Source organism: Chelmon rostratus, chromosome 7 (genome assembly GCF_017976325.1).
Source record: "Chelmon rostratus isolate fCheRos1 chromosome 7, fCheRos1.pri, whole genome shotgun sequence".
Classification (NCBI taxonomy): Eukaryota; Metazoa; Chordata; class Actinopteri; order Chaetodontiformes; family Chaetodontidae; genus Chelmon; species Chelmon rostratus.
The window spans coordinates 1,224,274-1,240,491 of record NC_055664.1 but is presented as its reverse complement, the minus strand read 5'-3'; the positions used below and the strand labels follow the sequence as shown (position 1 = coordinate 1,240,491).

At 41.9% G+C, this 16,218-nt stretch overlaps 1 protein-coding gene across 2 annotated transcripts in view; it reads right to left on the bottom strand.

The window, feature by feature from the left end:
- Positions 1-15,317, bottom strand: part of fat3a (FAT atypical cadherin 3a) — a 113,630-nt gene extending 98,313 nt beyond the window's left edge. For both annotated transcript variants that reach the window (XM_041940276.1, XM_041940277.1), the window contains exon 1: positions 12,008-15,317. In XM_041940276.1, coding sequence (XP_041796210.1) covers positions 12,008-15,317 — 3,310 coding nt within the window. The remainder of the gene's footprint in view (positions 1-12,007) is intronic.
- Positions 15,318-16,218: the final 901 nt, after the last annotated feature.

The window sequence follows — 16,218 nt, the reverse complement described above, 5'->3', positions numbered from 1 at the left end:
TCACATAAAATAGGTACTTATGGTTCCCATCAATGTTACAGCAAATCCTTTTTTTAAAAAAAAGAGAGGTAAAAAGGACTGCTTGATTCCGATTTACCTGTATACAGCAGTTATATGGTCAATTTTGCTGTGATTTTATTAAACATCATTAAATCATCATTATTATCATTTTAGGTTAAAGCTGTTTTGGGGCCAGACTTCATCACATACAAAATCTTTTCTAAAACAGTGATGTCGCAATACAATCCCTGAGACAGTACAGAACGGGTGTGCTGTAGACCTACATCACCTGAAGCGTTTTGGTAATCATGACACCATTTTATCATCATCAAGATCAGCTCACTTCATTCCGTTCAGTGAGTTCTGAAGCAGAACAGAGTACATTCTATACATTCAGTCCATTAAATGAGATGGCTATGATAAAATACTGACATGAAAGAGCTTTGTCTTCTGCAGCCCTGACTCTAGCTGGAGTAAGGTGTGAGGCTCCTGAGGCTGACTGGCCTGAAGGCTGCTGGGTATCTGGGGAAAGCCAGACCAAGTGAGTCTCAGGCTTAATTGGGAATTAGGAGAAGATTAATTAAGGCAGTGATAAGCATTTGCACTAATCCAAGAGAGTGGAGGCCCTTTGTAATTCACTAGGCAGGCACTCACTGTCTTTTAATGATGCCTGCTAAAGCTGGAGGCAAATACATCCAATTTGCAGTATTGCTTGATGTAAACATTGACTAGTCTGAGTGTGTGTGTGTGTGTGTGCATTAGGAAGGTATACACCATGGGAACCATCTCAACCAGTCTTACTGGTGTCCAAAGGACTTCAAAGGACGTCTGTGTGGTACCACCAAATCCACTGTTTAATGTTTCATCTCCTCTTCTGCTTTGCTACTCCTTCAAAGTTGTGCATGTTTTGATATACACGACTGTGGTGTAACACATGTTTACAAATGTCACTATATCTGTGCTTGCTCAAAAGAAAAAAAAGACCACCACCTGATTTATTTCACACAAATTACACTAACACTCCTCACACCATCCACACCAAGAGTGGGGAGCAGATGTATCAGATGTGCCTGATGTTTACGCACAAAAACCACGTGTACGCCTTTTCTGAAACATAAACTTGTATTTATAAAGCAGGAATATTAGGTGAGAAAGTAAGCACCTCACGCATACTTCAGACCAGAGCCACACATGGTTTTCAAGAGCTAGCAACCGATGCAATGTTGAGAGACCTCAGAGCAAAACATTCACGCTTCTTTAGGTTGTTAGTTTTACTCATTTTGTTATTACATTGGCAGTCCACACAGCAATTTTGAAATATCACAATATCAGGCTAATTTTATCATTTTTATTGACATTGCTTCAATATCAGCTCTACAGATTACTGATCACCCTTCTGACGTTAAAAAATGATGAGTGAGGTATTACTGCAATGATCGTTTACAGCACACACACACACACACACACACACACACACACACACACACACACACACACACACACATAATGTGTAGTAATTGGAAATGCACTGGGTTCCTTAATCTAATTTAGCCTTGCTTGCAGCAAGTAACTCGTCAGCTTGGAGAGTGGAGCTTGCAACTCGGAGAGCAGACCGGTCTGATGAAGGATGATAGCAAGGCATTGTCGTGGCCTTCATTAACTGGAACCTTCCACTGCAGCAGTGGACTTAGGACTGTCTAAACTATAAGCCAAAGATTCCACCAGGCACATCTGCGGAACGTGACATAGATGTGATTTGTTCTGTCCTCCACGTGGCTTCAAACCTCACTCAAGTCAAATCAATTTCATTTTTACATCCCTTTATCACTAATCAAAACATTTGTCTCAAGTGGCTTCACAGTCTGCACAGAATATGACATGCTCTGTCCATAGACCCTTGACTTGGATGAAAACTACCATGAATGGGCAAAATGGAACAAACCTCAAGTATAGCAACATGGGAGTCAGTCAGTCCTTAAAGTAGCTGTAATTTATCCTATTCTTAAAAAGTTCACTCTTGATCCAGGCGTTTTAGCTGACTATAGACATATATCTAACCTCCCCTTTCTCTCCAAAATCAGTGGGGGCCCTCAGCAGCTCCTTCAGTAACAGACTGCTGCATCCACTCTGTAAGAAGGAACGCTATCGCAGGTCCTTCATACCAACAGCTGTCAGAGTGTTCAGTTCCAGCGTTGCTTAATGTAGCACTGGGTCCTTATTCAGACTGTTTTTTTGCACCGATGTGTGATTTATCATACACAGATGTATGTGTGTGTGTGTGTGTGTGTGTATATATATATATACACACACACATATATACATACATACATTTGTTACTGTGCACTAGCATAAATGCTGTAGTCACTTTATCTGCACCATGTGCAATTTCTACCCAAGTGCAATTGTTTAAAAACTGTATAATTCGATAGAATTTTTTACCAGTATATTTTTACGGCAATTTTTCCCCAACTGCTATTACCTGCTGTCTGTAATACCCGCTGGGGATTAATAAAGTCTTGTCTTATCTTATCTCATCTTATCTTATCTTATCTTGGTCCTCAACACCTTAGAAACTCACTACCTAATGACCTAATGATATAGCTACTCTGGATGACATTGCCCTGGTCTCCAGCACCACTGTCTGGAATCTGGGACCTATCTTTGTTCAGGATATGTCATTTAACTCCAATGTCAAACAAATTTCAAGCACTGTATTTTTCAACCCCAAAAGTCATTTACTTATAGTAGGAAACAGTTCACCCAATCCTTGTTGTTCTGATATTTTAAAGTGACCTAGTGATGGTTCTAGGATTCACTGAGTGTACCCTTGCCTAATTGGGGTATGTGGACAGTGGAAAGGGTGGTGGGATGGTCGAGGGCGGGGTGGCAGAAATTTTCCTTTATTTTCAAATCCCAATGTTGACAGGTATCTGCTGAACCAAGACCAGATTGTTGAGGACTTCACTGTGCACAAGGATCAGAGAATGATGACAAGTGAGAACATAGCAGCTACAGAGGAAGGCTGTCACACATCTGTAATTGATAATTAGTGGTAAACACTGGCTGCAAAATCTGTCAATAGAAATGGAATTTAGTGTTGGTTGGAACATCTGGGCTTAGTGCTGTGATGTGAAATTGTCCCTCTAGGGTTTTTGGAGTGACACTGAATACAACTGGACCCTATAGGTGTTTAACAGTAATTTAACAGTAACATCATACAGTATATCACGTGTATCAAGGTACGCCCACCCAAAACACACACAATCATTTCACCAATGTAACACAGTAACATTTACTCAGAGCACATTTTAACTAACTCTTTTCTTTTATCTAGGCACATTTTTACACAAGTACTTTCACTTCAGTAAAATGTCTTTTGAGTAACAGTACTTGAGTATAATAGTACAGTATAATAGTTTTCATTCATCACAGGAAGGGGAACGGAATGGGACAGGAGTCATTCTTCCACTCAGTTCACCAACCAGATAGTACAGTTTAATCATGTTTATGATGGTCGCCACACTGTTCAGTACAATACTCAACTCCATTGGAAGTTTTAATGGAATAAAGCAAAAATATGAAATCTATATGACATACAAGACAACAAATGAAATATCAGTGAGAAAAATTAGGATGGACAACATAAAGCTACAGGCGAGTAAGTTTTTGCTCTGATATCTACTCCACCTCCATCTCTGCTGTCACCTCCACTCATGTCAACAGGGCTGAAAGGTGCTTAAGAAAGACAAAAGTGAGAGGAGAATGGTGGTGAAAGCAGAGTTAGATGGAAGCTTGGGAAAGAGTGGAAACAATAACATTGTAGTTTGATTTTAATCTCTGCAGTCAGTCCAGCATCAGTCAAGTACTTTTTCACTCAATCTGATAATAAATCTCACCTTTCACAATATCATTGTATTGGCAACCATGATAGGCATTACAGCTTCAAAATACAATCTGAACTGGATTCAAAACCCATACAATTAACAACGAAAACTTAATTCACTGGAGACCCTTGCATACCAAATGGATCCTGTGGCGATCTAGCCTTTTGTAGTAAACACATCTTGCTAAGTATTGAAAAGTCATTCAGGACAAACATTCAGATTGTAGAGGGATGGGTTCAGTCTGTTTCACAGAGAAACATACATTCTCTCTCTCTCTCCACCACAGTCAGCGTTTTATATCTGCTACCTCATTCATTCCTCATTCAGTAAAGGCCAGAGGAGAAGGAGAGGATGAGGAGAGACTGAGAAAAAAGAAAGAAGAAAGACAGCAGCTTGAGCATTAAACTTCAACAAACAGTGCAGGCCCTGCATCAGTAAAACAGCTAAATCCCCCCGTGGAGTTTGGCAAGATAATGGCGGAATCATGAACAACAGCATGGATAAAGAGGGGCTGTAGGTGTGAGAAGCCAGGAGATCAGCCATGTCAGATTGTGAAGATGTTATTAGCGAGAAATGAGCAGCAAGAACCCTTCATCACACTCCCTTTACACTGGCCTGTCTGAAGGTCATTATGAGTCCTCAGCTAGTGCTTCACCTATGAGCAAGGATTAGACCTGAGACCCCATGAGCAGAACCCTCTTTAGCCAACTATCATTAGAGTGATAAAGTGCTCGGCAAAGAGAGGGGAAGTCTGTATCAGCATGAGGGAGAGTAACACAGTAGCTGAATGAATGTAAAGGTTAGCACATGAATAAGAGACGTCTTCATTCACTCCCGGTGAAGACAAGGCTCCTGTGAAGTGCCTGTTCACCCAAGTTGCAGGTACATCTGGTTTTATTTAGTTTGTAAGACATCTTTGTCTAAGATTTTCAGCTTCCACATAGTAGTGCATATAAGCAGGTAGTTTTTAACACCTTTTTGAAACTGATGTCTCTGAATGTTCTTAACTGATCCTAATCTGATTGTTTACTGTGCCTCCATTACCACATATTGGATCATGCTGAAGGATATCCCGCTTCTGTCTTCACAGACTTCAACTTCTGCTGTGAGCAGCTTTGCTAAAACTAATTCTGCTTTTAATTTCTTATATCAATGCCTCCTCTTCCCTCTCCATCAAACCCGGTATCATGCCAAAGCGCGTAACACACCTGCTGGTCCACAGCGATGTGTTGCCTAGGCATGAAAACAACACTTTCTCATTCTGCTGTCAAGTTAGAAAGAATGCAACCTCCAGGTAGACTTGCAAAATAAAGTTTGCTGAGAAATATTTAAGGCGATGGTCACACTTTTAACTTAGGTTTAAACACCAAAACTAGTTGGTTTGGTTTAGGAAAATATCTGGTCTGTCTTAAAATAACTACTTCATTAAAACAATCAACAATGAGTATTGGTTTTACGTGGGAATCAAACCCTGGTCTTCTGTGTGAAAGCCATGTCCAACCTCCACCCCTAGATGGACTTTGTTATCCTTAATACATTTGTTCTTTGTTACCATCATTATTGCCCCCTACTGATACTGCACCTTCATACACATGTTTACTTTCATGTGTAGGCGACGCAAACCATCACACTGACATAGTATCCACTAGTGGCTCGGCAGGTCTATTACATGCTTCAGCAATACAATCCAGGCCTGCTGCTTCTGGTCCCTATGAACAGCAACGGCACTCCCCCTCCAGGGGAACCAGCTCCAAAATGCCAGCGAGAACCAACCGCAGCAGATGCCATTGCCTGCTTGCTCCCCTGACATGAACCCTATCGAGCATTCCTGGGATGCCTTAGGCCAAGCCGTTAATGAGAGGGGCAATATTCCTCAGAGTCTACAGGAATTAGCCTGGGATCTGACTGAATAGTGGGTCGCCTTTCCATTGATCGCTTCAACAAGCTTGTGGACAGTATACCATGACGTCTTGAACACTGAGCCATGTCAGGGGTGGCCATACTCAATATTACTGACTGAGTGACATTTGAAAGACTAACATTGGACATTCTCATGCATGGAGTCCCCTCAAATATGTGTTTCCTGTTAAATTGACCAAGGCTGAAAAATTGAAACAAAGCCCTTCATCCTATTGTTCTTTACCTCCAATTTTGTTTGTGGTTTAATTTTCACTGTGATATTTTTGGAAGAAATTGATCAATAGTTTTGAGAAGATATGCACTTTATCAAGAATAAATCACATTGTCACAATCATTTCATGAGAAGAGGTAAAAAATATTTTATTCCAACTTTATGGGCAACTGTGTATATATACTGTAAATATATATATACTTTTCTTGACAAGGTTACAACAAATATATGTGTGTGTGTATATATATATATACACACTGTAAATAATTTCTGTAAATTTACGGCAGAATTTCAACAGTATTAAGGTGTTTTTTCAATAATAATAAATATTATTTGTGAGGGAACAACATCCACTCTATAACACCACTCTACAATCAGATTGCACTGGGTGTTTCAATAGTTCTGGAAAATCAAAATGATTCCTAAAATGATCCAGCTGATGACATCACATACTGCAACTTTGAAGATCAGCAACTGAAACTGATCAACCTATAGGTTCTGCATCAGAACCAACCAACATTTGGATCAAGCGGCTGAATAATGTTAGTTCCAAAGTCAGTAGGCAACAGCTCTAAATATCAGGAAATATCAACTTTGAATTACGTTCCATCTTATCATGTCTCGTATTAAAGTTGATCAGCTTTTGAAAAGCTGTTTCTGCCTTCTGAGCCAGTGTTAGCATAGTAGCATACAGCGTAGTAGCAGTGGTAGTGGTAGTAGAAACAACTAATAACTGATAATAATCATAATAATAATAATAATGATAATAATAATAAAGTTGCTGTGTTACTGTACGCCTGCCTACCAACACATCTTACCTGAATGGTAAATCGTAAATGATGACCACTCAAAGCTCTTCTACAACACAAGTCTGCATTCACCAATTCACGCAAACTTACATGCCAACGAACAGTATTGGGGGCAATTTGTAGTTCAGTATCTTGCCCAAGGATACTTGGATATGTACACTGCTGAGGCCAGGTCAAAACCATCAACCTTCTGATAAGTTCTGCTTTTTCTTCACCTAATGCATTCAAAGAGTATGCAACTGCACACACAATAGTATAGTACAGTAACAAAAGGCATTTTTTTCAAACACATATCATAAGGCAGAATCTTTCACACACATAGATACACTTCTCCTTCTCCTGACCTCAGTTTCAACTTTCTGAAGGTAACTGGCCTAATTGTTGGCTGCAGTTTGTAATATTCATATAGAATATATTGGTAAGGCTTGTTTAACAGCAATGTTAGAACTATGAGATGGCAACTGATATCTCTAACGGATGCTGAACAATGCTTGATTGCGATTGGTCCATAGTGCATGCGAAGAGTGTGCATAGATAGTGCAAAGAGAATGTCAACACAGTCTCAGTATGTGTTTAGTTCCCTTTCCAGCAAGACAGTCAACCTGTGTGTCTCCAGTATAGGAAATAAATACTAGTAAAAGCAGTCATATTTTCCATCCATCCATCCATCATCTATACACCGCTGAATCCTTTGCAGGGTCACGGGGGGGGGGGGGGGCTGGAGCCTATCCCAGCCGTCTCTCGGGCGAAGGCAGGGGACACCACAGGGCTACATATACAGACAAACAACCACGCACACCGCTCATTCACACCTATGGACAATTTAGAGTTATCAATTAACCTCAACATGTTTTTGGACTGTGGGAGGAAGCCGGAGAACCCGGTGAAAACCCACGCTGCACAGGGAGAACATGCAAACTCCACACAGAAAGACCCCAGGCGAGATCGAACCGGGGATCTTCTAGCTGTGAGTGTCCCTGTTTTCTGATCTCAACTGCCAGACACACTGCCTCTGCCCTACCCTATTTGATTATCTAAATGATTTTAGTACAGTACACCCATCCATCTGTATACTCCTGGAGAGGGACTTGAAGCTGTAGCAAATCTCAGGATCAATAACAGGACCAACCTAAAGGAATGTATTTAAGATCACCTGTCCATAATCTGTGTCTGGACAGTGGGAAACAAAGCACTTGGAAGGAAACGGTCACACATACAGAAAACATCCAAGTACTAGCCAGATATTGTTGTTGGTTGCAACCACACACACTCTGGGCATATTGTACAGCTATACAGCAGCATCACAAACAGAAAAAACAGCACCTAAGGATGTAGTCAGACCAAATTTAATTCTGCAAGCACAGTGTCATCTGGCAAGCCAATAAATTGGCCAATCAAGTACATTTAATTGTACATTACTTGTAGATCCACAAGTAATTACATGCTTTTTAAAATTAAGATAAAGATAAAAATGCCACTTGCTGTCGTGTCTTTGACTAATATAATCATCATCATCAGTCATCAATCAATCAAACAGGACTTCCTGGACAGTACTTCAGCAATACCTTCAGCAAGCCTTGTTGTACTCTTGCAGGCCAACATGTCTGTGGTCTGTTTATGAGAAAGTACAATATCTGGTTGTGGCTTGAAGAACATGACAACACGGTCCTGAGTCAGTGATGTGTTAAAATATCCTGCTGTCAATGATCTGGAGGTGCTGCTGAACTGGCTGCTACATGTGACAAAGCTCCAACATGAGCATTAGCAGTCTGTGAGTGTACAGATGCAGAAAAGCTCACTTCTTGTGTCTCATCATTTTTCATCTTTAACATAAGTGTCCTTTGAATCTGCTCTTTTCACTTGTCGTAATTATTCATACCACCTTGACTACCTTCATAACCTGCATAAACCTTTACCTTGGAGTCTGATGCAGCAATCTTGGCCTCTCACTCCAACTGCTCTTTGCATGCCTTCAAGTGCGACTCTTATATCCGAATGTCTTGTCTTTTCTTTCAGAAAACAAGTACTTACTGCTCTGCCTGCAGTTTAAAACAAGCAGAACTTGTAGAGAACTGCAGTTTACCCTCTTTTTCTTTGTGCTCCAGTGTTTTCCTCCCTTTTCCGTCTGTGTCAATGCAGGATATGGCCGATTGAACCAGCCTTCTCTTCTGAGCACAGCTGTGCTCAATCAAGCCATCAAGACTCACCTGCCTACACAATATATAAGCACCAGGGTTTCAGCCAGTATTTGTTGAATCATCTGGCTACTTGCATGGTCATGACTAGACCAAACAAACCTTTTTGTCAGTTTTCTGCCTTGCCTGCTAGCTGCCTTCCTGACCTTCCTTTTGTGTGTCTGTGCTCAGGTGCCCAAATATTCACCTGTTGTCATCCACACCCTGCCGAAGTCTGCTCTGACCGAAGAACCTGGACCCGTCCCTTCCTGGACTCAACCACTCTGGATTCGTCAAAGATTCATTACACCTTTTCGTCAGTCCCCTGTCTGAATTTTTTAACCAATTCCACACACTTTGCCATGGGCTTCCGGCAATCTGTTCCAAATTCCATTTCCAGTGGCATTGGCCTTATGTAATACTCTTGCATGATGGCTTCACACTGAATTAGACAAAGCTCTTGATTAGGAAGATACACTGCACAGCAATGAACGTCAATCAATGGGGCTCTTTTGATCCTTGCTAAATGAAGAATTTCTTTCCATAATCCTCTTCCTGATCCATATGTTTGGTAACCTTTATGAGCATAGTTTTTGTATAATGGTACCGTCTATTTCTTGAAAATGCTCACATAATCATATTCAACTCCATCCAAAAATGTCCATCTTTAGCATGGAAGCACATTTGGGATGTGAGTTTTTTCTGTAATGTTTCCAATCTTCAATCATCACTTGCCAGTGAAACGGTGACCAGTACTGTGGCTCCATTTTATTTTAATCTTCTCTTTAGGTTGTTTTGAAGACGATCACTGCTACATTTTTTTTTTATTTAAAATGAAAGACTTTTTGTATAAAACATTAAAATCAGCCAAAATCCCATGTGGCTTTATCCCCAGTCAATATGCAATAAAACATACAAATATCACTAATTCATGATCATTCCCAGCCTCTGCACGCACACACACACTCACACACACACACACACACAGATGCTCCATATCCAAGCTGTACCTCAGCAGAGCAAAGTACTCAACAAAACACCCATGCTCCTTCCCAGTCTGCAATTATGATAAATACAGTCATTAATTCACTACTTATGGTAACAGAAGGAGTGCAGCTCCTGTAATGTGCCAAGTGTGTCAATAGCTGCTAGTGCTTATGGTCAAACGTATTGCTGCCTGTCCCTAAAAGAAACACATACTGGATGACTGTTCCATTGAGTGAGGAATGGGCTGTACAGGACAAAGTCACATGCAGGTCATTTCAATTCAACAGATCTACAGCATGCTTTGTGTCACAAAGGGATGAGAGCTGTAGGGTGATGCATGAAGGGATGAGGGAAGATGATGAAGGGATGCAGGGATAAGGGGTGAGGGGTGAAGGGAAGGAAGGATGAGGGTCGAGGGATGAGGGGAAAAGGAGCTAGGGATGGAGGGATGAGGGTATAGAGATGACGAAGAAGGGGAAGAAAGTTGAGGAATTATTTTAAACCAAAAACTTTGTGAGTCTGAGGTGGTTGATTGACAGCAGTCTCAGCCAGTCATAGTCAGCCAGTGGTTTTCACTTGCTTGCTCAACCTTGTCCACCCAGGCCACACCTGGTTAATATAAGTTAATATAATGTAAACATGGTTTACAGAGCTAGTCACTGAGGTGTGTGTGTGTGTGTGTGTGTGTGTTTGTGTGTGTGTGTGTGTGCGTGTGTGTGTGTGTGTGTGTGTGTGTGTGTGTGTGTGGCCATGTATTACTCATGTTGTGGGGACAAAATGCAAATCCCCATAATGTAAACTGACTTGGATTCAGGTTAGTGTAAGGTTAGATTTAGGTTAAGGTTAGGATACGGGTTAGGGCTAGGCAAGTGGTGGTTATGGTAAGTCTCCAGGAAATGAATGTAAGTCTATGTAATGACCCCAGAAGTGTCTGCGTCTGTGTGTGCGTGCGTTCACAGCTTGGGACTGATTTATGAGACTTGCCAATGCTTGGGTAACAAGGACCATAAATCTTTCCCTCCACTCTGCTCCTGTTCATCACCTTGGGAGAACCACACCGTGTTAACGACCATGTATGTGCGGGGGTGTGTGAATCTGTGTGTAAGTGTGTGTTAGATACAGTGTATAGTAAGTAAAAACTTTCCTATCAACCACTTTCAGCCCTTCAGCTGGAGTGGGCGGTTGAGGGGTTGTGTGCGGTGTGCAGTGTTTTTGCAGTTTCACCAGAACAAAATCCTAAATCTGGCAATATGTATAAATATATAAATATTTTCTTACTAATTCAAGAGCAGCTCTTCTACAATTAAGAGTACTGATGTACATGTTGGTCTACTGGACTGTTGTGGATGTAAAATCATTAGTTAGCACTTTACTTAAGTCTATACAGTATATTCTCTATTTTATTCTCTGTGTCACAGTGATTTGCGAAAGAGACTCGACTAGGTAAGGCAAGATTGAAAGAACATGATCTGTGAACCACGAACACAGAAGGAACGGTACCTATGTCCTGTGCATGTGAATGCGTGTTTACGGGATAGTAATCAAGGTCAAGGTCTGATCACTGATCAAGGTCAGAGCATTACTTAACACTGTAACAACTGTCCAAACTGTAAAAACTGACCAAATTTTGAGATGGAGCTATCAATAAGTTAATGAAGTTGAGGTCAGTGTAGTTTTGTCTAGAAGACTATAAAAACTGCATTTTGAGACTGCGCCTGAGCCTGAGCTTCCCTGATCTTTGTTTCTATGAAGGTGCATCTCTTTCTTGTAGCTACTTTTTTTAAAATTTTCAACCACCAATGTGTTTGTGCATTAGCTGATGTCTATTTGGGTGCTTTTGAACAGTTTCCATGACACTCTGTCCACATCTAATTCTCTGAGCAAAGTCAATTAAAGATTTATACAGTCAAGTGCAGTTTTCCACTCTCTTTCATCTTCAATTTTATCTAGTTTAGTCATAGGAATAAGGCAAAACTCATTAAAAGCATGGTACACAAAAGACAATTTTCAAAGAAAACTCACCGGTCTCTTCATCAATGGCAAAACGTCCAAGCCCACTCCCATCATGAATGGAGTACTGGATTTCTCCATCTCTGCCAGTGTCGTCATCTTTAGCTGTGACTTGGAGTAGAGTAGTTCCAATCCTTGCATTCTCTTTAACCAATCCTGTCAAGGCAAAGTGAAAAAAGTACGGCGCATAGAGATTTTCGTTCACATCTACAACCTCGACCTCCACAAAGGTGACAGAGAGAAGAGAAACAGGCCTTCCCTTGTCTTTGGCCTTCACGGTGAGGTTGTAGAACTGCTGGGTCTCATAGTCCAGCTCCTTGGTCAGGCGAATAGCCCCACTGACCCTGTCTACCTCAAACCATCCATTGTAGTCATTGGCTAAAGAGTACCGGACCTGGCCTCCCAACCCCAAATCTGGGTCCTGGGTTTCTAACCAGGCCACAACAGTTCCAACTGGAAGATCCTCCAGAGCCCTGGCCTTGTACACACTAGGGATAAATAGTGGAGGACAGTCATTCACATCCTCCAGTATGATTTTCAAAGTGGTCACAGAAAACCTCTGGCTTCCTTTCTCAGCCTTGTCCCGGGCCTCAATCTTCAGGTTAAAAGCAGAAACAAATTCCCTGTCTAGTTGGCCTGCAACATACACTATTCCATTTGTGGAGTTGATACCAAACTGGGTGGTGCTGGTCAAAACAGAGTACACAATCTCCCCATTGGATCCAAGATCTTTGTCAGTGGCATCAACTTGGATGACATCTGTACCAATGGCAGTGTTTTCGGGTATGACAATTGTATAGCCTCCGTCTTGCAAAAACTGGGGTGCATTATCATTAGCATCCTCTAAGTAGACAGTCAGCAAACGCCAAGCAGTTTTCGGTGGCAGGCCAAGGTCATAGATAGTGAGGTTAAGGAGATAGCGATCCCTCTTTTCTCTGTCCATTGGTAGAAAGACACTGATAACGCCAGTCTCCATGTTGATGGTAAAACAACTGTCAGTGTTTCCACCTGAAATAGAGTATAGAATCTGACCATTGAAACCTGTGTCACCATCATAGGCATTCACCTTGAAAACACTCGAGCCAACCTTTAGGTCTTCCCGCACAGCAATATCTGTGGGAAAAGCTTTGTCAAACTGGGGTGTTTGCCGATTGACAGAGAAAAGGTCAATAAAACCTTCTTCGATTTTGGGCTTGGTGCTAGCTTTGGACTTTTTGAGTAACTTTTCAGCTAACTTTTGGGCTACCTTTGTCTCCTTACAGTTGAAACTTTTGGGAGGAGATTTCCCATAAACAACTGTGATGTTAACAAACATAGGATCAGAAAAGTTCTCACCATCTGTGGCAGTTATTTTGAGACTAAAAATACCATTCTTTGGACTGGCTGTGGCAAGGGAACGTCGCAGTGTGAGGACTCCTGAATCTGGATTGAGGTCGAAGTACCCCCAGTCGTTCCCTGAAATTATTTTATATTTTACTAGCTCTAACTCATCTATATCAATCGCAGACATTGTGGTAATCACTTCATCCACTGGGAAATCCCTTGACAGCACCCCCTGGCATGCAATCTTCTCAAACAATGGCTGGTTATCATTTACATTTTCCAGGTGGATTGTTACATTGACTTCACTCTCTCGCCTGTAAGGTGACCCCCAGTCAGATGCTCTGACAACAAAAACAAAGCTCTCTGATGAGGATTCAAAGTCCAACTCTTTAGTGGTACTGATGATACCAGAAAACTGATTAACTTTGAATGGTAATGGTTGAAGGCTGGAAATGCTGTAAGTTATGTATCCATTTTCTCCTTTATCCTCATCTACTGCAGAAACTGTTAATACATTGGTCCCAACTGGTACACTTTCATTAACCAAAATCTCATAAGAGGACTGATCAAAAGTTGGTGTGTTGTCATTGGCGTCCTCAATGGTGACCCGTACTTTAACTTTGAGCTCACTATCTATTTCCAATACCTCTAGATTGAAGACATGCTGGGTCACTTGAGTGAACCAGCGAGTGGTAGCGATTACGCCTGTTAGGGTGTTAATTTGAAAAAAAACTGAATCTGCAGATGGTGTCAGAATGTATTCTGCATCATCAGGCTCAGGCTTGATTTTAACAGCCTCTACTATCGTGCCTGGTGGTGAAATTTCATTCAGACTAACATCGTACAACTCTAGCTCAAACTTGGCTTCTAGTGTCTGACGTTTTTTGGCCATAATGTGGACAACCTTGACGGCAGAGTATTTTTGGGGGGTTCCCCTGTCTTTAGCCTGCAAAGTGAGGTTACAGCCATAAGGGTAAGTGTCCCAATTAACTGACTCAGAGGCCTTTATGGCAAACTGGCCTTCCTCAGATCTTTCTACAAAAAACTTCTCAGAGGGGTCTCCACCCACAATGACCACTGAGTCGATTTCTCCATTTAAGCCTTCATCTAGGTCCTCAACAGTGACCATGATGTAAACAGGGTTTTTATCTAGCCATGAGGGGCTGTGAGTGACCACATTCATGACAGGGGCATGCTCATTCACACGCTCTACATGGACAAAAAGCTTGGCTGTGCTGCTGACCCCATTATTTCCATAGAGCTTCATGCCACGGTCCACTGCCAGGATTTCTAAGTCATACCGGTTCTGCTCATCAACATTCAGCTTTCCACTGAGAGAAACTACTCCACTGGTTGGATGTACTGCAAACAGCTCCATTTTCTCCTTGAAAAAATAGTAAAACTCTCCATTGGAGCCAATATCTGCATCTGTGGCTGTTACTTGTGCTATGCTAGTTCTGAGAGGGGTGCTCTCCACGATGGTGACTGAGTAAGTGGTGGGTGAGAACAAGGGTCGAAGGTCATTCATATCCAAGACCTGGACGCTGACTTTAGTCCAGGTCTCAAGGAAGGCCTCTCCTTTGACTGAGGCTTTCACTGTCAATACATAATTATCCTGAATCTCTCGGTTCAAGATAGCTGCATTGCCACCTTTAGTCCGTATGCGCAAGAAGCAGAAGTCACCCAGCACATACTCCTCTGCCTTGAAAAACCCTTCGTCATCACCTGAGGTGATTCGGTAGCGGATCTCCCAGGAGCGCTGTGCCAGGCGGATGCCCATTTTAACTTTACTGTTGGCATAGGTACGTGCAGCTGAGTTTTCATAAACCGTTGCGTGGTAGACAGCCTGAGTGAAGCCAAAGTGAGGTCCATCCTGAGAGGCCCGCTGGGTGTTCTGGCCACAGCAGGGTGGTGGCTGGAAGAGCAGCAACAGCAGCAGCAGGGCCAGGCTGAGGAATGGGGCTCGCATGCCTGCCCACTGGCCCATATTCACATCCATCCCATCGTCATTCCATTCTGAATGAGAAAGAGTCAGACAGAGACAGGGAGAAAAAGGTTAGCAACAGGGTGAGGGATATAACACATTTACAGGCTACTAATTATCCATTGGACTAGAGAGATTGAAAGTGAGGAGGGGAGGGGGCGTCCACAGTTACCAGGCAACCAAAATGAAGGCTGACATCATCCTTGTGTGGTCTCTGGACACTGGCAGTCAATTGCAAGTTTTAGAAAAACCAGAGGTGGTTTGAGAAGGAACAAAATAATTGTATGGCTAGGAAGAGAAGTGTAACATCACCAAAACAAACATCAAAGGAAATAACCAGAGAGGTCAAAATGATGGGCTGCCACACCATGACCCGATCATAACCCTTTTCCTGAAATACATGAAAACTGCAGCCCTGTGTCTTAAAACCATGTAATATCTCCAGAAGCAAAACAGATATGGTTTTGAAACTGAGTCAAGTAGTCACTGTGTTCAGATTTTGTTCTCTTTTTCAGAAAAAAAAAAAACTGTTCTGAAAGAAACAGCCACAAATATGTGCCAGTCTGGGTTTTGGGAGAAAAGCCTGATCCGGTAAAAGCCATGTTGTGGCCATAGGAGTGCCACAGTGGTCTGAATTTTGATGACTCTTCACTTTCCACCACAAGGGATGAAGAGCTGTGGCGGGAAAAGACAGGTCATATCCGAGCACACTGATAATAACACACTGCTGAAGTGTACGGGTAAATGTCAGATTCACACAAACAGTTAAACACATATACAATCAGCTGCTGTAAGAGTACAAACTTTTTTTTTGTTTCAGACAGGAGCGGAATTCAGTCTTGACTTGACTGAAAGACAAAAATCATTTGGCTTTGCGAACGTGACCATAAACCACCTCATTTCAAACAATGCATAC